Source organism: Wolffia australiana, chromosome 9 (assembly GCF_029677425.1).
Source record: "Wolffia australiana isolate 7733 chromosome 9, ASM2967742v1".
NCBI classification, from domain to species: domain Eukaryota; kingdom Viridiplantae; phylum Streptophyta; class Magnoliopsida; order Alismatales; family Araceae; genus Wolffia; species Wolffia australiana.
The window spans coordinates 1,272,506-1,297,674 of record NC_135843.1 but is presented as its reverse complement, the minus strand read 5'-3'; the positions used below and the strand labels follow the sequence as shown (position 1 = coordinate 1,297,674).

The 25,169-nt window shown below is 40.1% G+C and overlaps 1 protein-coding gene across 2 annotated transcripts; it reads left to right on the top strand.

Annotated features, from left to right (window-relative positions):
* The first annotated feature begins 2,233 nt into the window (after positions 1–2,233).
* UPL7 (ubiquitin-protein ligase 7) lies at positions 2,234–25,169 on the top strand. Of its 2 annotated transcripts, XM_078580457.1 has the most exons (14): positions 2,235–2,473; positions 2,665–2,787; positions 4,433–4,670; positions 6,603–7,171; positions 11,829–12,713; positions 13,773–14,107; positions 14,431–14,709; positions 14,954–15,206; positions 18,113–18,283; positions 18,785–18,877; positions 22,203–22,310; positions 23,728–23,844; positions 24,741–24,830; positions 24,921–25,169. In XM_078580457.1, the coding sequence occupies exons 1-14, from the start codon at positions 2,414–2,416 to the stop codon at positions 25,002–25,004; spliced, it is 3,405 nt and encodes a 1,134-aa protein (XP_078436583.1). In that variant the 5' UTR covers positions 2,235–2,413; the 3' UTR covers positions 25,005–25,169. The 2 variants fall into 2 exon arrangements, 1 of the variants encoding a protein (XP_078436583.1); XR_013582464.1 differs by lacking the exons at positions 23,728–23,844; positions 24,741–24,830; positions 24,921–25,169 and having other exon boundaries at positions 2,234–2,473; positions 18,113–18,206.

The following is a 25,169-nucleotide window of genomic DNA, read 5'->3' as shown; positions in this document are numbered from 1 at the left end:
GAAAATGGTGAAATAGAATGGCAGAATTTAACGTCAGGAAACTTTTATATGGTCTGAAAAATCCAAATCAATATGATTTTTATGTGTTAAATGTCTTTTAACTTATAAAAAGCCTCCAAATATAAAAACATTTTATGATTTATGGGGATGATAAGATACTAAAATAATATTAATTAGAATGAGAGATGTAACCACAATGCCTCGACTACCAATCAATCTCAATTTTATAAGAAACAGAGTTTCAAAAACTAGATATAACATCAAAGACTAACCAAATTCAAAGTTTAGTCCCATTCCTTCATATAAAACTACCCACAGTTATGTGATTAATGTTGTTAAGAATATCAACCACGATACATAGTACATTCAGCCTCTATTTTATTTGAAATTGAGTTTAAAAAGCTTAATAATACTTCCAAAAACTAACTTGTCCAGCCGAATTAAAAAATCTCAATAAGACATCTATGACTTACCCAATTCAAAGTTTAGTCCCACTCCTTCACATAAAACTACCCACATTTATGTGATTAATGTTGTTAAGAATATCAACCACGATACATAGTACATTCAGCCTCTATTTTATTTGAAATTGAGTTTAAAAAGCTTAATAATACTTCCAAAAACTAACTTGTCCAGCCGAATTAAAAAATCTCAATAAGACATCTATGACTTACCCAATTCAAAGTTTAGTCCCACTCCTTCATATAAAACTACCCACATTTATGTGATTAATGTTGTTTGGAATATCAAGAACAATACGTAGTACTCTCAGACTCTATTTTATTTGAAATTGAGATTCAATAGTTTTATAATATTTCCAAAAACTACCGTGACCATTACAAAGTATAGTTCAATTGCTTTCTATATAACTACCCACATCTACGTGATTAATGTTATTAAGAATATATAACACAATGCCTTGACTATAATACCAACCTCATTTTTTTTGAAACTGGGTTTGCACAGCTTAATAAAAGATCAAAACACAACTTCATCCAGTGCAAAGCTTAGTTCAATTACCTTCTATAAAACTACCCACATAAATGTGAGTAATGTTATTAGCACTATCATCCACCATGTCTAGAGTATAATCTCAACATCAGTTTAATTTGAAACTGGGCTTCAGCAGCTTAATAAGACATCCAAAAACTAATTCATCCACAACAAAGTTTAGTCCAATTGCCTTCTAGAAAACTATCTATGTGATCAAAGTTATTAGGATTATCAAATTTCATAAAATCTCAAAGAATGATGTATAATTATTAGCACTATCATCCACCATGTCTAGAGTATAATCTCAACATCAGTTTAATTTGAAACTGGGCTTCAGCAGCTTAATAAGACATCCAAAACTAATTCATCCACAACAAAGTTTAGTCCAATTGCCTTCTAGAAAACTATCTATGTGATCAAAGTTATTAGGATTATCAAATTTCATAAAATCTCAAAGAATGATGTATAATTATTAGCACTATCATCCACCATGTCTAGAGTATAATCTCAACATCAGTTTAATTTGAAACTGGGCTTCAGCAGCTTAATAAGACATCCAAAAACTAATTCATCCACAACAAAGTTTAGTCCAATTGCCTTCTAGAAAACTATCTATGTGATCAAAGTTATTAGGATTATCAAATTTCATAAAATCTCAAAGAATGATGTATAATTATTAGCACTATCATCCACCATGTCTAGAGTATAATCTCAACATCAGTTTAATTTGAAACTGGGCTTCAGCAGCTTAATAAGACATCCAAAAACTAATTCATCCAGAACAAAGTTTAGTCCAATTGTCTTCTAGAAAACTATCTATGTGATCAAAGTTATTAGGATTATCAAATTTCATAAAATCTCAAAGAATGATGTATAATTATTAGCACTATCATCCACCATGTCTAGAGCATAATCTCAACATCAGTTTAATTTGAAACTGGGCTTCAGCAGCTTAATAAGACATCCAAAAACTAATTCATCCAGAACAAAGTTTAGTCCAATTGTCTTCTAGAAAACTATCTATGTGATCAAAGTTATTAGGATTATCAAATTTCATAAAATGTCAGAGAATGATATTATAATTAAGGACTCCTAATTCATTTTATTTGACAAAAATAACATGAAGAAGATTATATTTGTAGTGTAGAACTCGTGGATCAATTAATACATTAATTTAATATTTAAATACTCAATAGTAAGTTTATACTCTAACCAATATATAAAAAATATCAAGGCGTAGAGCTGAATCGTTCATCGAAAATCGGTTTCAAGCTTGGATCTTTGCAGAAATCTAGTCGGAGATTGTGTGTATATGAAGTGTTCGTGGCAAATTTTCAAAGAAAGTTGATTGATGGAAGGAGAGTTGTAGAGTAATGAGTGAATTGATCGGAGTGGTTTTCTCTGAGGTTTGCTTCCGAAGATGATGTCAGTACCGCCGCCGACGGAGCTCAAGAAGCCTCGAAATCATCAAGCGAGTCAGGCACGGATCCCTGTTATTCCCAATTTCAGAAAATATAATCTCCAGTCTGATATCATTCGATGAATATTTACATTGCCTGATTTCAGAGTTTTGAAATTTGCAATCGATCGGCGTCTTCGTGCTCTTGTCTGGATTGATGATTACGGCGTTTGTTGGGCATTTTTTGATTTGTTTGATTCAATGGGTTTTAGGTTTCTCTTCGAGGCGCTAGCGCGAAGGAAATTTCAAGGGACGCGCTCCTTGACAGAGTGTCTCATGAGAGGGAACTTCGAAATCATCAGCGCCGCCGATCAGCCGCCGCGCTTTCAATTCAGGTTTTTCACAATTTGTGGTTTCTAGTTTTAATTTATAATTTATATCATCCAGTTCGTCGTAGTTTGGGCATTGAGGGGAGTTTTTTTTTCTTTCATTTTCCTTTGATATCTTTTTCTAAGAGTGGAATCCTTGTAATTTTTCACAATTGTGTGATTTCTAGTTGAACTTATAATTTATATCATCCAGTTCGTCGTAGTTTGGGCATCGGGGGGAGTTTTTTTCTTATATTTTCCTTTGATATCTTTCTATTAGAGTGGAATAATTGTAATTTTTTACAATTGTGTGATTTCATGTTTAATTTACAATTGTGTGATTTCTTTTCATATCATCCAGTTCGTTGTAGTTCAGGCATTGGGCGGAGTTTTTTTTCTTTTATTTTCTTTTCATATCTAGAAATCACACAATTGTTTAATTTATAATTTATATCATCCAGTTCGTCGTAGTTTGGGCATGGGGGGGAGTTTTTTTCTTTTATTTTCCTTTGATATATTTTTCTAAGAGTGGAATCCTTGTAATTTTTCACAATTGTGTGATTTCTAGTTTAATTTATAATTCATATCATCCAGTTCGTCATAGTTCGGGCATTGGGGGGAGTTTTTTTTCGTTTATTTTCTTTTCATATCTTTCTCTTCGAGTGGAATCCTTGTGACTTTTCACAATTGCATGATTTATAGTTTAATTTATAATTTTGTATCATTCAGTTCGTCGTAGTTTGGGCATGGGGGGGGAGTTTTTTTCTTTTCTTTTCCTTTGATATCTTTTTCTAAGAGTCGAATACTTGTAATTTTTCACAATTGTGTGATTTCTAGTTTAATTTATAATTTTGTATCATTCAGTTTGTCGTAGTTTGGGCATGGGGGGAGTTGGAGCAGCTACGATTTTAGACTTTTTTCTTTTTTTTTCCGTTCATATCTCTCTCTAAGAGTGGAATCCTTGTAGTTTTTCACAGTTATGTAATTTCTAGTACAATTTATAATTTATGCCATCTATTTCGTCGTAGTTTTGGCATCGGGGGAGATAGCGACGATCTTGAGTTTTTTCCTTTTTCTTCCGTTGATATGTTTCTCTAAGAATGGTTTTTCATTTACATTTCCTCTTCAAGTAAATCCCATTTCGGAAAGAAATCTAAATTTGTCGTTGAAAACCAGAATTTCTCTATTTATTGGACCATCAGTGCTGTATCAGATGGGACTGTTTGAATTTGAGTGAGATGAGAGGTGAGTTGAATTATGCTGCTGTTTTAATTGGATCTTTATTTTCATTTGCCGTTGTAATAATCAGATTTTTTAAAGTTAAAATTTATTGTAGAAAATATTGGTGAATACAACTACTCAAAACTTTGTTGATCTATGATAAGACACGATTGACATTTGATTAAATTTAATCTAATATTATCCGATAGTGCCCTTATTCATTCGAAGGCAAACTTTTGCTGAACATATAATCCATCAAAACTTGATTCGCGCTGAAATGTATCTTGGGAAATTAAATAACCATAGTTTCGAGTCGTTTATTATACAGTTTTCATCTCACCCAGATTAGGAAATTTCAAAGGCAGGAAGCATCCTCTGCCGATGGAATTAAAGATAAAATGCCTTTTTTTACTACCGGAATGATTTTCCAAAATCTCTTTTTGTGTTTCAGAGAAGATGGAGGGGTTATAATGGAAGGAAGGTTCTGGCTGATCAACTTGAAGGGCAGTGGGAAGCGCTAACGGATTGTAGCCATGGTTTGCCGACGGGTACATGGATATCAATTAAGCTTTTAAGGCCATTTCTTCTGTTTGCCACCCCGAGGTGGTTGAACCAAACATATTGCTGGAAGAACACAAGAAACATATCCAATTGTATTAAAGTCGTCTTGCAGAGCATTGCTTGTGCTGGTAATGCGATGCTTTTTTTGAATTTTCTGCATTTTATTAATTTTACTCGTTAAAGAAATAGGTTCCTTTTTTTTTAAAGAAGGTGATTGAAGCCTGATAGCTGTCTTTCAAGAATCAATAATGTGTAGGGAAGAAATGAATGAAGAAGAGACAATAGGACTATCACGAACATGCTAGACACAGCAATCTTGATCCTACCAGATTTTAAGAAGAACATTTATTGGCCTTTCAAATGCATTTTCCATTTGACCGAGGAATTTATATACAAGCATGACAGGGAATGGTTTCCAGCCCAAATAGGCTGTTCTATCCTTTCATGACAAAATCCTTTGCAGGCCTATCAAAGTACATAAACTGTTTAACGGTAATAGAATTTTGTGCCTTCTTTTCCAGGACATGATGAGTTGTCACCTGTTGAGACATCTTACATAACGAGCAACTTGAGCGATCAATCTTTGATTTAGAGCCAATTGAGAGGGAGAGATGAGAAGGGAGGGAGATAAGAGCAGTCAGATGGTCGCCAGGACGAGAGAGCAGAACGGTCATTGGGGAGTGGGGATAAGAGGATGGACGGACGTCTCCTTCAGAGAAGAGAGAGGTCACCGGAAATGACAACTTCATTGCTTCTCAGTTGCCCTCTTAAAGAGAAGACAGCTAAATTTAAGGGAAAGACTAAAGTGCCCCTACTAGGCTGAAATGACAGAAATGCCCATAATCATGGTTGGGGATCGATTCAATATCTAATACCTCTTATTTTTATTTTTTTACAATCTAATAGTTCTTTTTTATTTAGCATATTTCTTCACCTTCTGCTGGTTCTTGAGAGCATGAATCTGATGGAGAACTCTTGTAGGTCTCCAGTGGGGATGATCTTGTAAAGGTAGAGAGAGAGAAAGTGAGCAAGTGAGAGAGAGAAATATAGAAGAACAATGATTACAGTTCTGGATCAGTCCCTGAACCCCCTCCGGGAGGATCTCCAGCATACTCAACTTGTATATTTTCCTTGGGGGAATGACTAAAACCATCGAGATCCTAGCAGAGTCACCGGTCTGAATGCCATGAAAAACTGATACAATGATGTGAGTGATTCTTTGTAATGTAGTCTCAACTATTGGTTCAGTTTTTTTATGGCAGTTTTGGCGCATAAATTGATCCAATTCGAAGTTCAGAACTACGGAAATGTCGTTGCCAAAACATATAAATACCTGGATAAAAATTTGATATGACCTTCAATCGTATCGATAGATCATGGTTACAAATACTTGGTAATAATTCTGGCAACTTCAGAAAGAATGTGTAATTTCCAATCAACTGAGTGATGTGGTCGAAGGAGAAGAGGGAAGGAATGCGCTTGTGAGAGAGGATAAGGAGATAAATACCATGGTCGCCCTCCTGATGCAGACATCTACTGTTTGGTGGAAAGATCTGCAGCAACGAGGAGAGAGACAGAGGAGAAAACTGTCTAGAGGGAGCGACAGGAGAAAGAGTGGAAACGGAAATGATGAAAGGACAAACTTGCGGTGACTTCTTGATGCCTCTGGTGCTCTCACTTCCCTGTATTTATACTTTTTCTCCAGTCATGGGCCTGGGCCTCCTTGGCCTGATAGAAGGGCCTTGAAAAGTTACTGGGTCGCTGTTAGCATAATTCCTTTCCGGTATCATATCAAAATTATATGCTGAAGATAATCTTAGAAGTAGATACATGGAATTCTTCTAAACTTGAATGTGGGCTATTTACTTTACTGCTGATCAGATAATCCTCATCATTTCGTCCTGTAATAAGAACAAAGTCACTATTGACTTTGGTGAAATCATATCTTTTTAAGATACATACTCTCAAGTATCTAGCTCACTTAATAAGAAAAATATTTTGGAAAATATTTTTACAAGTTTTTCTCCCAGGAACTGAATTAATAATTATTTGCCTTATAGATTTGGAGAAGAACTTCTGTTCTTTAGCGTTGGGAACAGTAGAGGAGAAGGCCACGTGGCTCTATCAAGCAAAAAAATTGCTTTCTCTGTGCTCATCTCTCCTGGCAAACTGCAATCCTGTTGAAAAGAATGAAGATAAGGCTCAGCTTACTGCCGTGGGAATGAGATTGATTATTTCCTTGACGAATATTTTAGATTGGAAGATTGTGAGTTGCCCAGACATAGATGGTGCAAGAGCTTTAGTTAGAAACTTGTTAGAATTTATGACTACAACAAACTGTGGTCTCTATGTGTCCATGAGGATTTATCTAACTAAGCTTGACATAAAGAGTTCAATAAGGGATGAATACTTAATTGTAACTGCAAGTGTGATCACTTTGGCCCTTCGTCCATTCAATATGAAAAATCAGGAACCCTATAGAACTTTCTCTCTGGATGCAAAGTTGGCGGCTGAGAAATACTGCAACTATATACTGACCATCCCTTGTCTAAGTCAACGGTTACCTTCATTCATATTACCTGCTCTTCGGCATCAGTCATCTCTGGCAGCCTGCCTCCAAGTTCCGCTGGTAAAGTGCTGCATTTTTTTTGCATATTTGAAATCATGTCTGAAGGAATCTTTGTCTTAGAATGTGAAGTATCAGAGTAGATTTTATTGTAATTGAAATGTTAAACATTAAAGATGATTGATTCTGAGGTATGTGTTATTGCTGATTTGGTGCTGGCTTGCTTACTATCAAAGAATCTCCCAGAAATATTTTGAATCTTATAGGTCACACGTTTGAGATACAGTTTTTACTGATTTACGTTGCAGTTTTCTCTTTGTTTCATTTTTAACAGAATGCTTATTGCCAAAAAAGAAGTTTGCTCAAATTAAAGGTCTTCCTTAGTCTATCTCTGATACTATCCAATGTTTAAATTTGCTTATTTCCTGAATCAGTTACAACTGTTGCTTTTGGCTTAAAATCTTCAATGCCTTTGGTTAGAGAAATATCACATATATGGGAATAGTATCATATACTGATAGGGTTCCAATCCCTTTTGGCTATTTCCTTCATTTGCCTCTTAGGTAGTTTCCCTCGAAGCACATGTAGCTGCGGCAAGGAACAGCGGCCTGTAGCCTTTCTTATCTTTTAATTTTTTCTTTCTATTTTTTTCTCTTTCTTCCCAGACCTTCTTCAATACATACCTGCAACAAGGTTTCTACTAAATACTTTCATATTTACAACAATTCAATATCTTTGCTTTTGTTGGTGAATGGGGGTGATGTGGCAGTCGGCTAGCAAACAAAGAGTTGCGGCAGCATTGGCCAGTTACACTGCGGTAATGCCGTGGGGACGCGGAGGTCGGTCGGTGAATGGAGGGCTGCCGTGGTGGTGGTTGACAATGAAGACATAGGCTGGTAGCTGGTGAAGAAGGGTTGACAGCAAAAAGGTGATGGGGGGTACAAAGTCGTCGGGGATTGGCTGACGGACTTGACTGCCGTTGGTTGGGATATGTTCAGTGGTGGAGGGTTCCCGGTGATCTTTTCTCTGGATAATGGCAGGGTGCTGGCGGCGAAGGAGGGTTGAAGGCAACCAAAAGTTGATGGTGGAGAGGTTAGCATGGATGGCTGAGAATGCAACATTGATGGGGAAAGGTTGACGGTAGTGGCGGAGGGTGGTTGACAGCAGAGAACGGTTGTCGAGGGAGCGGTCAATCTAGAGGGCTCAGTGTTGACCAGCAGAGATAATGGAGTACCGATGGTGCTTTACTCGGGGTCTGGTGAACAGGACTAGTGGAGCCCAAAGATGGCTGTCTAAGTGGTCGATTGGCCAGCCAGCTCGTTAGTGGAAGGTACATGTGGAGCTTCAACGCAGGAGAGTCAACAGTCACACTAGAGGAGAAAAACGATATTCATACTAAGGTGGGGATGGATAAGACAGTGGAGGCCACCATGACTCTCCTGACAATGACGTTAGTGGGAAGCAACAATCATTTAGTGATGGTGGCATCGGCGAACTCATGGATCTCTTCAATAGAACTTGACAAGTCTGCTCTTATGTGATGGGAATGGATGCCATGAGTGGGCAGTGGGCCTATGGACATGGGAATGGCATACCAGTAGTACAGTGCTAGAGATGGTGAAATCAAAGGTCCATGCGAGATCGCCAGAGACAACGAGGCAGTTTCACAAAGGACATCATGGATGGGTCTCGGGGAAAAGCCGAATAAGCTACCCAAACAAAGCTCCTCCCCTGAGGAATCACTCAGAATGGTGGATGAAGATAAGGACAATTGGGTGAAGATTGGATCTCATTGAGCAAAGGTAGTACAAACTGACCAAGAAAACTAGACATGCTTTAACAACATAATCATGTGGGCATTTTATCGCCAAGGGACAGGCAGTATGGAGAGAATCAATCGAGCATACCTGTTTCTCCTACCAAGGCTTCAAGGCGCAGATAGAATCGAGGATTTCAGACCAATCTCGCTATCCAACTCCATCTATCTAATTATTGCTAAGGTCTTGGCAAACAGGCTGAGAGTAGTGAACGGGATGCTCGTCGGACCCTCCCAATCAGCATTTATACTGGGCGGCTTACTGGTGGATAGCGCAGTCGCAGCAGGAGAGATCTTAGCTTCATGGAAAAGGCTCGGAACTAAGGTGTTCATGTGGAAAGTCGACTTCGCCAAGGCCTACAACACGCTAGATTGGGGCTTCCTGTGAGCATCAATGAAGAGGAGGGGCTTCCCGAAGGAATGGATCGCATGGGCGAAGGAATGGATCACATGGATGTATACAACCATAAAGGGGGGTATGACAAGGTTGCCTGCTTGTCCCCCTACTTTTTGTCCTAATGGCAGATGTACTCGCCACTTGCACCAACCTAGCATGCTCCCACAGTCTCTTGAAGGGATATCAAAGAACACACCATCCTGAGTGTATTCTGCTACTGCAGTATGCAGATGACACCGCTTTTTTTATAGACGGTGGAGGATGCGAAAAACTTGTCCACCTTACTTGACTCACTAGCAGACTTCTCTGGGCTGGAAATCAATCGGGCTAAATCAGCATTTGTGGGTAGCTGCGTTTCTCAAGAGGAGGCGACGCAATGTGCAGAGACACTTGATACACCACTTGGAAGCCTACCTATGAGATACTTGGGCCTGCCATTGACCACAGGGAGGATGACTAAGGTAGATTGGCAGCCAGTGGTAGAGAAGGTCAAGAGACAACTAGAAGGATTGTAAGCCAAGGTACTTTCCGGAGGAGGTCAATTAGTGCTGGTGAGATTGGTAATGTCATCAATTCACATCTTCTACCTCTTAGTGTTCAAGATGGGGGTAGGAATCGGTCAGAGACTTGAAGGCCTGATACGTCATTTATCGGGCTCAACCAGGGTCGAGGGCTGGTGCTGGTGGCATGGGACAGTCTGCAGACCTACCTAACAAGGAGGCTTGGGCATTCTACACCTACAACTCATGAACACAGCAGTACTAACAAAGTGGGTGACACGGCTCATGCACCTGCAGGAGGACCTAGCCTCCAATTTCTATGAGACAGCTATGCTCGGGGTTTAAACTGGGATGAGAAATTGACCCCAGGCAGAGGAATGTCACCCTTTTGGCAGGGCCGTAGACAGATTTTCCCTCAAGTTACAGACTTCTTCTCTGCCCGACTTGGCAATGGGTTCCTATTTCGCTTTTGGAAAGAGCCATGGTCTTTGGATAGCCCTTTGAGGGAGACATTCCCTGAGTTCTATGAGCTGGCCAGATGCCCTGATGCCACAGTGGCGGAATGTTGGGACAACATATGGAATCCAACGGTGCTCTGTCAGACCAGAGGGTGGTGGACTTCTTAGGCATGCAACAAGCTTTGATTCAGTGCCAGCCAAGACATGGTGAACAAGACGGATGGATTTGGAAAGGCGCTCCTTTTTCTGTTCGTAGGGCATACATGAGGATATGCTAGGGAATTGAGGATCAACCTACTATCTGTTATGCCCCTTCGTAACTCCAATAAAACTTGATTGAAATTTGTCTCTTGTCAATAATCCATGTTGTCTGAGAAGGAGGTAGAAGAAGATAGAGAGATAGATTGGAGAGGTCGAAGGGTGGCGGGGTTGACGATGCCTTCGAGCAGACGGGTTGGACAACACCTGGACTCGGTCTGGAATGCCGCCCTCGAGCAGGAGTGATCTTTTGCAACGAGGAAGGTCAGAGAAGGCCTTTGAAGTGGAATGGACGACAGCACTTACCAGAGTCAAAGCCCCTTCCTCTCTCCGCCGAATTGCAGAAGTAGTCCCCGCCAATGGGCCCCCGATGTGGGCCTGGGCCGACGTTCATAGATGTGGTGTCGTATCGCATTACTATACCGGCATGTCGGGCCATTTGGTGCCTCAAGGTTAAGATCTTCGGATGGCACTTACTGCACAAGAGACTGGTGGCACAAGTCTTCTGCTGGAGGATGTATCTGGATACCTCTGCAACATGCACTTTATGCACAAATGGTGATGAAGATTGAAACCACTTATTCTTCGAGTGCCCTTTCGCCCATTTGATCTGGGCCACCCAAGCGCAACAGGCGGCAAATGTGGGCGTCAAAAAGTCGGAGGGGGTTTTTGGGAGTTCTTAAGGCAAGGGGGCCCTAGGAGGAGGGAGGAGGGGTGTCGAGCGATGACAGTGCTCTAGGCAATATGGCTACACTGCAATAATTTAGGGGGGTAAGGTGTCCAAGGGCGGGCTTGCCCACGAGGTCGAGGGCCTCATAGCATCATGGTTCACTAGAGGGATAATCAGATAAGGGAGGGATTGGTCAGGTAGTGAGGAGAGTTTTAGCTATCTTCTCATGTAACTCTGCGTGGTTACCGCTTTGTCGGGTGACCACCTTAAATAATTTTTAAAAAAGCATAATCACGTGCTTTTCAAAGGAACAACAGCCTTGATGGACAGCGTTATTTGTGACGTGGAGGGTCTTGTTTCATATTAGTCTAGAATGGAGTGTAAGGGGACATTCTGGTCCTCCAGTGTATTTAACATCCGTATTCTTAATAGGATCACGTTGATCACTGTTCTCGGTGATCTTCTCTATTTCTTAATTTTTTTGATTTTTTCTAACATTTTAAAGCCTTTTGGACTTGGTATTTGATCCCCCCTTGGGTGTTCGCCAACCAAATTTCTTTGAAGTAATCTTCTATGTTTCTTCATATCCTAAGTAGTAACAAAATTTTCATTTGCTTTCAGATAACTGATGAGAGGTCAGATTTGCACGATCAATCTGGTTGTCAGGCAATACCCGCTGTTGGCTGGTTTTTTGCGAACATGATAAACTTGAGCTCAGAACAAACAGATAATTCTGGAAGATTTATTGCATCCCTTGATTTAAAGACCTATGCCCATTTCATAAACCGTGTATCTGAAAAATTCTTGAGTGTTATTGAGAGCACAGTGCACGTTGGGGAAAATGAGATAGATGAAGATTCTAGTGAAACCCAAATTTCATCATATGGTTCACAAAAAGCATCATTCCTGGAGTTACTAAAACCTGTGCATCAGCAATGGTATCTGAGGAATCTTCTATCTGGTGCAGAAAGTAGTCCATTCAATCTAATATCCAAAGATCAGGAGAATAAAATTTTATCGGACATTTTGTTGTTTTATTATAACATGCTTAGGATATATGCTTTTCTTGATCCTCCAGTTGGCCCATTGCCTATCCTTAATATGCTTTCCTTCACTCCTGGGTTTATAAGGAGGGTGTGGGAGTATCTGAAAGAACTTATCTTTCGAAAATATGATCATCTTTTGGATGCTGATGGGGTAATGCAAGACAAAACATCTGGCTCGGAGGAACAGAAGATGGTTCCAAAAGTTTCAGGGCTTAAGTGGGCAAATGTGCTCGCTAAAATCACTGGGAAATTACATGATGCCGATGGATCTCAAGCAAGAAACAAGAGTACTAATCTCAGCCACGTTTCTGAAAATGAATCTGAATTCTGGGTCGTCAAGCCTGTGATGCAGGGCTGCCATGGCATCTCAAGAGAGACACAGCATGTTCTTTTTCTATTTTGTTGTGTTTATACACATCTTCTTTTGGTCCTTGATGACATTGAATTCTATGAAAAACAGGTATTTGATGCCACCTTCTTAGACAGCGCTTATCTTTTCAACTTCAAGTACCTGTTTTCCTATGTAACATTTTTTAAACCATCTTCGACCTGTATTTGTAGTTGTATCTTTAAGGAGATCCGTTGTTCTCTTTAGTTGTCCTTCAGGATGGTTCATATGCCACGCCTATATATTTTGTAACCTGGAGCTGTGCAGGTGTCACTGAGTTCTTTCAAAAAAAAAGCTGTGCAGGTCACTGAGAACAAATAGATGAGCGTGTTTTTCTGATTTGAAGTCTTAACCATGTGGAGGCACATCTCCCTCTGAAGGATTGGAATCCTGTCACATATGGACCATCATCATATTGAATATAATTCTTTATACACTGATCCCATTGAAAGAAGGATACTTCCTGATATAAACCCGATAGAATCCCTGATCCATATAGATATAACAGGCCTACACTGTACAGGGTGGGCAAGAAAAAAATAGCCACACAGGGGGCCCGAATTTCCAGGAGAGGGGGGGGGGAGGGGAAGAAGAAAGAGAGGAGAATGTGCAGGAGCTGATTGGGATGAGAGAGCCAATTGGGATGAGGGAGCCAATTGGGATGAGAGAGCCGATTGATACAGTCAATGCTCCTTAAGGAGTACAGTCGTTGATCCAGGCCTGTCCGACCATTTCACAATAGTATCTTCAACTCTTTCTTTCTTTTAAGAATTCTTGCCTCAATATAGGCCAAATTTAAGGTCTCTATCAGAACCTCAACCCTTCCAGAGGTATTTTGGTCTTTTACTTTGGGTTTTTTATTAAATACTTGTGGCCGTCCCTTAAGAAGGGCAGTAAAATTCACTCGTGCATTTCTCTCTTGGTGATGTCCCTTCCGCCAAGTCCTCTCTCTCTCTCTCTCATCATGGTGACAATCTTATGGCTGGTATCTTCCTCTCTTCCTGTGCTCCCACCTTAATCAGACCTCAATTAGTGATCCAAGTACTAATTGCAGAGATTATCGAGCTACATCCGATAGTATCCTAGTCAGGATTATGCATGTCAATGATTTGGATTTTTCTTTATATACAGGTACCTTTTAATCTTGATGGTCAGAGAAGAATATCTTCGTTGCTTAACACATTTGTCTGTGGATCTTTCATTCATAACTGTTATGAAAACAATAAATTACTCTTGGACGCTGCTGTCAGATGTCTGACTTTGCTATATGAAAGGGACAGCAGGCACCAGTTTTGTCCCCCGTCTCTATGGGTCGCTCCAGCACCTAGAAACAGACTCCCTATTCCTGCAGCTGCTCGATCGCATATTGCTCTTTCATGCAATTCTCATGTTAGAGTTGCATCTGGCTCCCATGGCATCAATTCTTTGATCTTCACAATGCCACATGTATTCCCCTTTGAAGAAAGGTACTATTGCGCGTTAAATTATACATCTAGTTGAGTTTTTTTGTTTCTGCGTTTATTATTGTTTGGCACTCATCAACATCCATGCCGGTGGTTGGCGCCATTGATGATGACAGTCTGGTACAATTCTAGTTATAAGTGTCTACCCTATCCACGTACATGTCGTCCAGTACCATTCTAGTTAAAATGTGTCTACCCTATCATAGGGAAACTTTCCACCAATGTAAAGGTCAGCATGTCAGTGTTGTGATGACATGCCGAACCCTAATGTTGATGTCAATCTCATATCGATCAGTTATATTTTTGATCAAATGTGTGGATTACAGGGTACAGATGTTTAGAGAATTCATTCAACTTGATAAAGTTAGTAGAAGAGCAGCTGGTGAACTAACAGGGCCTGGACCAAGATCACTTGAGATTGTCATTCGACGCGATAATCTCATTGAAGATGGATTTAATCAATTAAACTATCTTGGACCAAAGTTGAAGTCACCCTTAAACATTTCATTTATTGGTGATGCTGGGCTTCCAGAAGCTGGGGTTGATTATGGCGGCCTGTCAAAGGAGTTCTTGACTGACATACTAAAGGCTGCTTTTGACCCCAAGTAAGTTCTCTCGTGTTTCTTCGTCTAATCTTGAATTGATTTGTGCAAAAACATCTTGCTGTTAGTCTTAGACTCTTCATGAATGTTCTCAAGTATCTGCTTTTAAACCACCACATTCAAAACATTACGAGCTTCTCTTTTTCTGTATTATTATTCTGTATCTTGCACTATGATTCTGTACCTTCTAAATGATTAATTTTAATCTTTTTCTCAAAATCCCTGTGGATTATTTCACATGTTTTAGGTATGGGTACTTTTGCCAGAGCTCAACATCTGAGGGCTTTTTGATTCCCAACGCTTGTGCCAGATTTTTGGATAATGGGATTGAAATGATTGAGTTTATGGGAAGAATGGTGGGTAAAGCTCTTTACGAAGGGATATTATTGGAATACTGCTTTTCATTATCTTTTGTGCAAAAGCTTGTGGGGAGTTATAGCTTCCTTGATGAGTTATCAACTCTTGATCCCGAGCTGTACAGAAATCTGATGTATATTAAGGTTAGTTAATCTTTTGTTTGCTTATTTTTCCAATTATTGCTGGTGATTCTTCATTTATTCAATTCCCAAATCGGGTTACATTCAATTTCTAAGCCATCGTTCACCATCTACATTTTTTTATGATATATATGTATGGTGTTGCTACATTCTAGGATATGTTTGCCGAGGGGCATTTGGATCAATTTTTTATTAATGATCCATGCATCTTGATCCCACACTTTGTTGCTTTGCAATGTGATTACAGTTGCTACAAGAAATGTATAGTTCCCAGTTATTGATTAATATATGTTGCGAGGGACCTACAATCACATATTTCTAACAAACCAGATAATATCCAAGGGATACACTAGTACTAAGTCAAAGAGAGAAATGGGAGAAAGAAGCAGGAGTTTAGTTTTCAACCTACCTTATCTTCTCTTGGGCCTTTCCCTCTTTGAACACCCCTTCCCTTTCTTCTTTATCTCTTTTCCAGTCTCGCACTGTAGCTGTCTCTCTTCCTGAAGCCATGTTGTTTTCGTATCCTCTGCCAACTGGGGGAGCCCAAGTAGTTGGTAGAGCGGTAACAGATCTATTCGGAACTTCTCACTGAGAGGGGTCTGACCAAATTGGAGGTGGAGCAAAAAGGGGAACATCTCAGTTGAGGCTAGCGTAATAGGGAGAGCTGGTGCACCCTCTTAGAGGCAGGGGTTTGAGATCCTATTGAAAGACTGTGGTTGAGTGGGGAAACCTACTTCCACCTTGACTTGTCGAACTCCATTATAATGAATTCTATGGGATGCTGGCGGCAGAATCCTAGATCTTGACCCTTAATCCAGACCATCCCAGGTATTGGATCCCCCGCTGTCATTTCGACCTCCACTAACACCACATTGGGGTCTCCGGATTCATATCCTGTTGAGATGATGTCCTGGAGTCCCCCAAAGGAGGCGATTATACTCTCCAGCGTTGACTAACAATGGTGCACCATTGGGACCCCTCGCATTTCCACCACTACCACCACCTTTTTTCTCCCATCTATCCCGTCTATAGGAAGAACCCAATGCCATTGTACCTCTGTGACCTCATTAAACCTCTGCATCCAGCTTCATAACTCGAGATATACTGCCATAGATGCTCCTTGGATGAAGAGATCCTTGGTGTCTAATCTCCGCAGTTCTGCATGTTCCAATTAAGGAAACTTCAACGATAGACCAATGTGAACCTCCTTGATTTCCGGGGACCACACTGACTTCCTCCACCAAGCACTTTGAAGGAGGGATTGGTATGGATCCACCTCCTTTGCAGTTTTCTTGTGACCCTTGGGTACGTGCTGGTGCCGCCTGCTGCTTGTGAACACTCACTGAAAGGGGCAGGTGAGATCAACAATCACCTCTTGTAACTTGTTGCCCAGAACCTTCGCCATTAAGTGGCAGATGGAGTTGGACAATAAGATGGGGCAAAAGTCACCAATTCTGACTGCTCCTGGGCATCTTGGTTGGAGAAATAAATATGACCTATAAAGGAGCTTCAAGCCATAGTTTCCTCGCCAAAGCTCCTCCATCATGTCCATGACCTTAGCTTCAACCACATCCCAGGAGTCCCTTAAGAAGAACACTGGGAACCCATCTGGGCCTTGAGCTCCTTCTCTGTTTAGCCCCTTCATTGCTTGCTTACTTTGTACACTGTGAAGGCCCTTTCCAATTCGCCACTATGCCTCTCCGTTTGCATATGCTTTTGGCCCCATGCTGACGGAAGGCCCGTAAGTGTTCCTCCAGTGCACTCCCTGCTGCCCGAGACCCTTCAAATTCTTGGCCACCACTTGTACCTTTTGTATGTGGTTTGCACTTCCACTTCCTGTGATGTAGAATTATCTGGTGTTGGCATCACCCTCTTTCAACCATAGTTGTCTTCATCTTTGTCTCCAGTCCATCTCCACCATCATGTCCGCGTCGAGTCTTGATAGTTCCTTTGCATCTTTGACTCCTTTTCTGTTAGTGTTCTTGCATTTTTGAGGTCATCCAACTGTTTGATGCCTACTAAGGCGTCTGTCCGCCTTTGGTTTCTCTCTTCTCGAATGTGTTTCCTGACTCCCATGAAGTGTTTTCAAAGCCCTGCTAGCTTAGCAGTCAAGCTGAGCATTGCTGCCACTTGGCTGTTGTGTCCTGCGCACCACGTCTCCATCTCTTTCTTAAACCCCTCCTGCTGTCAGAATTTGTCAAACTTTTAAGTATGTGGATTGACCCTCCCCCTCCTGCGTCTGCCTCATTGTGGGTGAGTGGTCTAACATGGGTCGCATGAGTGAATAAACGTCCACCATTGAAAATCTCTCTCCCAGCTCAATCAAGCATAAGAAGCTGTCTAGCCTTGGCTGCATTTGGACCCTTCATGCTTTGCCATGTGTATTCACCATCTTTTGGTCCCATTTCCTGCAGTCCTGTAATTGAAATAAATGACCTAAAGTCCTCAGCCCCAATCACAGCCACCAGCTCTATTAGGTTGGTCCCACTCACAGTGTGACATCAAAGCCACCGCCATACAATAGTGGTAGACCCTGGAAAATGGAGGCCACTCTGTATAGCTCACCCAAAGAGAGGCCCACAATGCATTATTTTTGGGGCCATATGCCAATATGACCACCCATTCAAAACTGTCACTTCTCTGTTTCAGTTTTACTGCTGCCACGAAATAGTCAGCTTTACTATCTTTACCATTGTTCCTCGACTTGTATTCTAATACAATTATCATTTGCGTAGCATTAAAAAAACAATTATCATTGGCTTTTATGTTTTTTGTTTTGTCATTTAATCAGTCTCTTTGTATCCATTGAAAATCTGTTGTGTTTCAATTTTTTAAAGGGATACTGTTCTTCATCTTCTTGATGTTTGAATTTCTTTATCTTATACTCTGGAGTTCTCTCACCATTACAGAACTATGATGGAGATGTGAAGGAACTTGCACTAGACTTCACAATGTCTGAAGACTTGGGTGGAAAACGAGCTCTGATTGAGCTCATACCTGGTGGTAAAGACATCCCTGTGACAAATGAAAATAAGCTACCGTACATTTATGCAATTGCTGATTATAAACTAAATCTGCAGGTTTGGAAATATCTTTGTTCTGTGCTTCATTTTTTAAGTGAGTTAGATCATTTCCATCATATCATGTATAAGTTACAACGAGATTGAGCATATGAAAATTTATCAATAGGCAGACCTTTTTTTCAGAAGAAACTGAAAATAGGCAGACCCATGATTTTCATGCAGCATAGAAACTCTGAAGTAACTATACAATTCCCAAACACCCCCATATCCTCGAGTAAACTTATTCATAACCACTTCCAGCCTTAATTAAGTCTCTAACATTACCCCGTCCTGTAAAATTGGAACGGTTGGCACTATATTAGCAATTATGTTATTTATGGTTTTTGTTTTTGCTCAACACTAATGATATTTACGTACTCTTCTAAAAATTTCTTAGATGTTTGCATAAATCACCACATAACTTTCAAGGATGTCTGCATTTACTTTCTTATTAACCTCAAAAACTTGTATCAATCGCTTGACTTTTAATCGTTTGCCTTAATTTCTTTTGAATTGCAGATACGCCATTTTGCAAATGCATTTTTTAGAGGGTTAACTGATCTCATATCTCCTTCCTGGCTGAGAATATTTACTGCCAAAGAGTTTAATCAGGTATCCTCCCTGGATTTGGTCATTAATACATAGATTTTCAATTACAGCACGATCCTAATGATCTGTGTGCATTTTTTTTCATTTCTGTTACTGATTTCGAAAAATCTCATGAAAATTGTATTTGTAGAACTTCAGAAGATTGGAGAGAAGCATAAGAGAGAGAGACGAGAGAGGGGGCATTGGGAGGAGCCCTGCTGCCCTGGGAATAGGGCAGAATGTGAACAATTCAAAGTCTAACTCATTTTACATAGGAGTGTTCCCCGTCCTTAAATAGGAATGGGAAACCCTATAAAGAATTGCAAAAATTCCTATCTCCAACACTGACAAGCTGAAGCATGGATACCCATTCAAAGCTTCAAGGTAAAAAAAAGATAGGGTCCTTTATTTTTTACTGTATCTTCTGGGTATCCATTCCTCAACTTCATCAACAGAAGGGTTTACCTTGAAGCTTTGAATGGGTATCTTTAAATTCCATATCTTCTGTTGATGAAGTTGAGGATGGTCCCGCTGTAGGAGCAGCTGAGCTACCCCGTACCAAAACCGTTTCACCTGGAACAGATCCGGGAAGCAATCCTTGGCTGTGAGAAAATTGGCAAGCTGGATTATCACCAATTTGACTGATGAAAGCCTTTCTTGGGTTGAATTGAGGTTTCCCATGTAGTTCCAACATGTCTCCGAACATGTCTAGGTTTCTGGCAATATGAGCACCAAATTTTGGCCTTGGGGTCATCTATTGGGTTGATGGTTCCCGTAGTGTTCTGAGGAGCTCGAGATGAGTCAGGTAGCTGAGATGAGGTCTGAGCCAGAGTGGCAGCATTCTAACTGATGGACCGGGATCCAAAAGCAGTGGTTGTCATGCTGAGGTCGTGTCCTCCTAACGATATTAGCCAACTCTCCTCTAGTAGGGCCATCTTGACAGCTTCTGAAAAGTTAGGGGTAATCTCTTTGTTCTGCAGCATGCCCTTCAGTGTATCAAAATGGGAGTTGAGGCCAGCAACAAACTTGTAAACTTGGCCTTCTAGCGCATGAGCCCGCTCCTCAGAATCTGGTTTTTTGACGGGGGGATAATAATCTAATTCATTCCACATCGACTCCAAGGCTGAGGCATACTCGACTACACTCATGTCTTCTTGAGTAAGACTGATAGACTTCATCACCAGGTATGTCATGTGGGATTTATCATTTCTTTTAGAGTGCATTTTATGCACTTGCTCCCGCAGATCCTGGCTGAGGGAAGCCTAATAAGATGATGGCCTATAGTGGGATCTATTGTATCCAACACCATTCCTTAATCAATGCATCAGCTTCTAACTAGCTTTGGTGTAGGTGATAAGGCCTTGGAGGAGCATTAGAAAGATGTTTAAGCTCGCGTCGTCCAAGTAATATCATCTTGGCGTAGTTGACCATTCCGGGAGGTTTGGGCCTTCTAGTTTATACAGCTCTGGAATTTTAGGAAGTTCAAAAACGTTTTTTGTGTGTTCAGATGAAGAGATGACTGGGACAGGGGACAGTATGTGTAGGTTGGAGGCCATTGAAATGAGGAAAATTTATGGCTGGTAACCTTCCCAAACAGTAAAAGAGTAAGCTTTCTAATGTATGTTCCAACTGTAGAAGATGAAGTGCCAAGTTGGGTAATGACTCTATCAGGAGTTCTTCCTACGAAAATAAGAACGGGATACAGCTCTATACGGGAGCCCTCCCTACAAGCTAAAGGAGGTTTACAGCCCTAAAAAAAGCTCTCCCTCAAACAACAAACAACAAACAAAACACACAGGTTGCAAGATGGGCGATACCTGTCTCACAGGAATCGTACAGGCATCATATATTCAGCAGAGAGGGATAGAAGAGGTAGCACCTGTATGTCGCTCCGATACCATGTTGTTCTTATCATGTTCCTTTCACCCTCTTCCCGAAGTTCTCTCAGGCAAGCTTGTTTAGGGCCCCTGGCACTGAGCCTGTTATTGCGTGGTGCTTGCTGAGAGAAGAATGTCTATTGCGTCTACATCTTTGTCTACATTTCCTGCTCATATTTAGAGCAGTTGACTATTGCTCGAACTGAGATTTGGTCGAAAAGTAATCTGGTTTTCAATATTCTGTTGCACTTATTGATGATCATTCTCGTGTCATATTCTGTACACTTATGAATGATCAATCTCAGATAATTTTCATTTTATGCCAATTTTGTGCTGAGATCAAGACCTGCTTTGGCACCATGAATTAAAAATACTTACATTCTGACGGTGATATTAGAGTATTCAATTCCTTAAGTACAACCTACCTTGGCAAAAATGGCATCTTCATTAGTAATAATATCCTCATACTCTCGCGAAAATGCAGTTGCTGAGTGCCCTCTTGAAACTGATCTCCTCACTTTGGTGGGTAGAACAAAATCAAGAGAAACTCTACGTGATGCAAAGCACTGGAGAACGGGGATCCACTGGAGATATTCTATGATGCCAGTTTAATCAAGGTGTTTTTAGGATGAAGTAGAGGGAAGAAAAAGGGTGCCAGCTGGGAAAGCTCCCATTGAATGCCACCACCCTCCTAAAAACACCACCCTCCTGCCAAGAATCATACAGAAGAAAGTCACAACCGGAAAACCCTATCTTATATGGACTATATTATGGGTCCTCATTTAGGAAAGAGAAATTCATGTCGGTCTCTATTAGCTAGGCCCACATCGTTACAGGGTAATAATAGAAAGAAATTAAAAGGGTAATAGGTTCCAAGAATAGTTATGAGTCCCCAGGAAAGTAACTCCACGGTGACAAAGGGTAAGAAAAGGTGGAAGAGGTTGGGCGTCGGATTGCTTGACTCCCCTTCTTGGCCTGATGGATGGCTGTTCACAAACCTCCATTCAGCCCAGGTGGCTTAGCATCCCCTCGATGAGATCCTGCCATCATCTTGGATGGCTTTACTTTATTTTCTATTATTTCTTCTCATCAATCCATTTTCGTTGTATTTCCAAGCTTAGAATGGATCTTATTATTCAACTGGCGGGGGTGTCTTAGAAGCAGGGTTATGTTGTACATATTCGTTTTTCTTAGGACTCGTATATATCCATAATGGTAGGAATCCCATAGTGTTAACACAGTTTGGTTTTGATCTTCTTGTTTTCCCATCTTCCAGATTTTTGCTGCTCTATGATATTCTTTCTTTACTCTTAATCCTTTTTATCTCTCTCTCTCTATATATCTATCACCGTACTCCTCCCTATGTAGTTTCACATGGACTTAATGATTATGAACCTTAGAAAATGATAACTCTGGCGATGGATGACTTTTTTTTTTAAATATGATTTCATGGGGTGTTCTCTGTGCTGCAGTTACTTTCTGGTGGAACTCATGAGATTGATGTGGAAGATTTGAGAAGTAACACTAAGTATACAGGTGGCTACACTGAGGATAGTCGGACCATCAAACTTTTTTGGGAGGTATCACTTTGTCCTCATTTTCCCTTAAAATGATAATTTATTTTATTTTCACATCACAATGGTAAGAATACCAACTTTGGGAAACATTTTTTTATAAAACACAGTTTTAATTTCTGTAATCCAATGATATTTATGTATTTAATCAGGTATTAGAAGGTTTAAGATTGTGAAGAAAATATGTTTCGTTGATGAGGAAGCACCTTTCTGACATTTTCATTGTTTAAATTAGAGAACGAATGTCCAAATTTACTAGAATTAACATAAATGGGGTGTATGTAAGATAATGTTATTTTGATCAATTAAGTTTGAGGACCCTTTATTAATAAATTGGGGAATCCAATATGGATTAATGACATGAAAAACATCAATGCTTGTGTTAAAACCCCAACTTCACCGTCGAGTGGAAGAGAGGAAGATCCAAGATTGATGCAACAAAAGGGGTTCTTAGCCACCCAACAGTACAGAACATGGGAAGAGAGAGAGAGAGGTTCCAATAAAGCGAGACATGGTGACGCCTTGGCTTGGGGAAGCCCTTCCCCGTGATGCGGTCGTCGGACGCTAGGTAACCTGGTAGGAGGAGAACGGACAGAGGATTGGATAGGCAAACAGTTAGATCAGGGAAAGGTCAGGACGAGGGAGGTGAGAGAGAGTGAGAGAGCAAGGAGGAAGACAATACCAATTTTTCGATGTCCCCTTCTTTCTCCGTTCCTCCCCTTAAGACAGAATCCCCTTCTGTTACTTCCGCCGTAATGGGCTCTGTTGCCGGTTTTGAGCCCAGAGGGGGCCACAGGGCTTTCTTTTGTAGACTCGTGTGGAGTCCTAACAGCTTGCTTCCTGAGGATGGTAATATGCAGCAGATTAATCTTGGATTTATGAATGGAAAGTTTTTAAAATGTTGTATTTCTTAAATGAAATATATTATTTTAATATGAATCTAATTAAAGTTGTACCAGAAATTTTCCTTTTCTCTTGTGAGGGTACTACCAATCAAGTTTAAGAAACTACAATTACAAGTCCTTATAATTTTACTCATAGGATATGAAAATTTCATAAAAGAAAATATCGGTTTTCTTTAATTTTTCTTCCAGAAATTTAGAGATTAGTAGTGATATTTGTTTTGTTTCTGCTCAGGGTGCCACATAAAAATGTGAACAAGTATTTGTTTCAAGAGGGTGGAAAAAACCATTCTCCCAACTTTGCAATTGTACAATTTTGTTTCTATTTACAAGTCTGTGTTTCAACATTGTTCCATAACTTGTATGCCCTCTTGTTATGGAGCAAAAAAACGAAATTTAAGATTTTAAAAGCCAGATTTTTACTTGCAAATTAAAAAATATTTCATTGCAAAGCCAGAACCTATGATTCATTGTTAATCAAAATCTTGAAGTCGGAAAGTTTCTTTCTTACCATAATGCAGGTCGTTAGGGACTTTAGTTCCCATGAAAGAAGTCTCCTACTGAAATTTATTACAAGTTGCTCTCGAGGACCCTTGCTTGGCTTCAAGCATTTGCTGCCTCCTTTCACTATTTATAAGGTGCATCACTCCTATTTTAAAATGTACAAATTTATCATTTATAATTTAATATAAATTGGTAGTTTGAAGTGAAAAGAATGAACGTAGTTTTATAATTCTAATTCCAGTGTCGCATTTAGTTTTTGACTTGAACGAGATTGCTTATCCTCTTTGGATTAAATCAAACCTGGAGATTCTGGATATTGTTTGCTATCAAGTTTGTAATAGTTACCCCAATACCTGTATTTTTCCATTGCCTTCTCGCGGAGATAGATATGTGAAAAGGTTTTGCTACATTCACAAGATATGTACTAGGTGAATTGACGATGCCAATTTCTGTCTTATTCCTGTACTCTAACTTTTAGGATATATATAATTTTGTTTTAGTTCCATCAATCATGTAATTAAGCTAGTCCTTCATATTTCCCTACAAAATTAATTTTGATTCTCAAAAGTAATAATTAAAATCTGCCTTCATGAATTCACAAGTAAAAATGGGCTAAGGGAATTTCCCTGGTCGAACCCTGTCAACGCAAACCCGGCGGAGCTTCTGGCGGGCTACCTATGATGAGGGCGAATGATGATAGAATAACGAGGCGTGAAACCCCCAAATCCCTACATTTAGGGTTTATTGGTACCATTTCACCCAGGGGAATGTTTAGACTGTTCCCTTTGTTTGTTAGGCTCTGTTTTCTTTTCCATTCCATTCAGCTTTGTGAATTTTCCTTATTAGAATCATATCATAGCCCTTTCAAGCAGTAATATTTGGTCATTTGTTTAAAAAATCGTACAGTGGAAAGCAATTTACCTCAGTTGTTAATGCACGAGGTGAATATCTAATTTGATATTTAGACTAATGGGCTGTGCTGGATTTTTTGGGGAAAATTTAGACTAATGATTTATAGGGAGGACTTCAGGTGCCTTGCGATGTTCCAATCTGGGCCAGTATCGGTGGACAAGATGTGGAGCACTTACCATCAGCATCCACTTGTGCCAACACCCTCAAAGTATGTTCTTATTATTCTTTGATACTTGTTCCTATTCAAACTGTTCCTCCGTCTTGTCTTACTGGAGGCTGCCTAACACTTGATATTCAGCTGCCTACATACAAACGTGCCACCACTTTGAAGAACAAGCTTCTGTATGCCATCAGCTCTAGCTCTGGGTTTGAGCTTTCCTAGTTGCATGCGTTGTGCTGAAGTTGGTCCTGAGCTGGGGATGGCTTATTTGGTACATTGGTTTGTACTCTTGTACATTTATTCCCTTTGGAATATTCACTGGCTTTGTAGATACTTGTAAATCTTGTATTTATTTTAATATTAATGTTATTTATGATTGTTTACAGA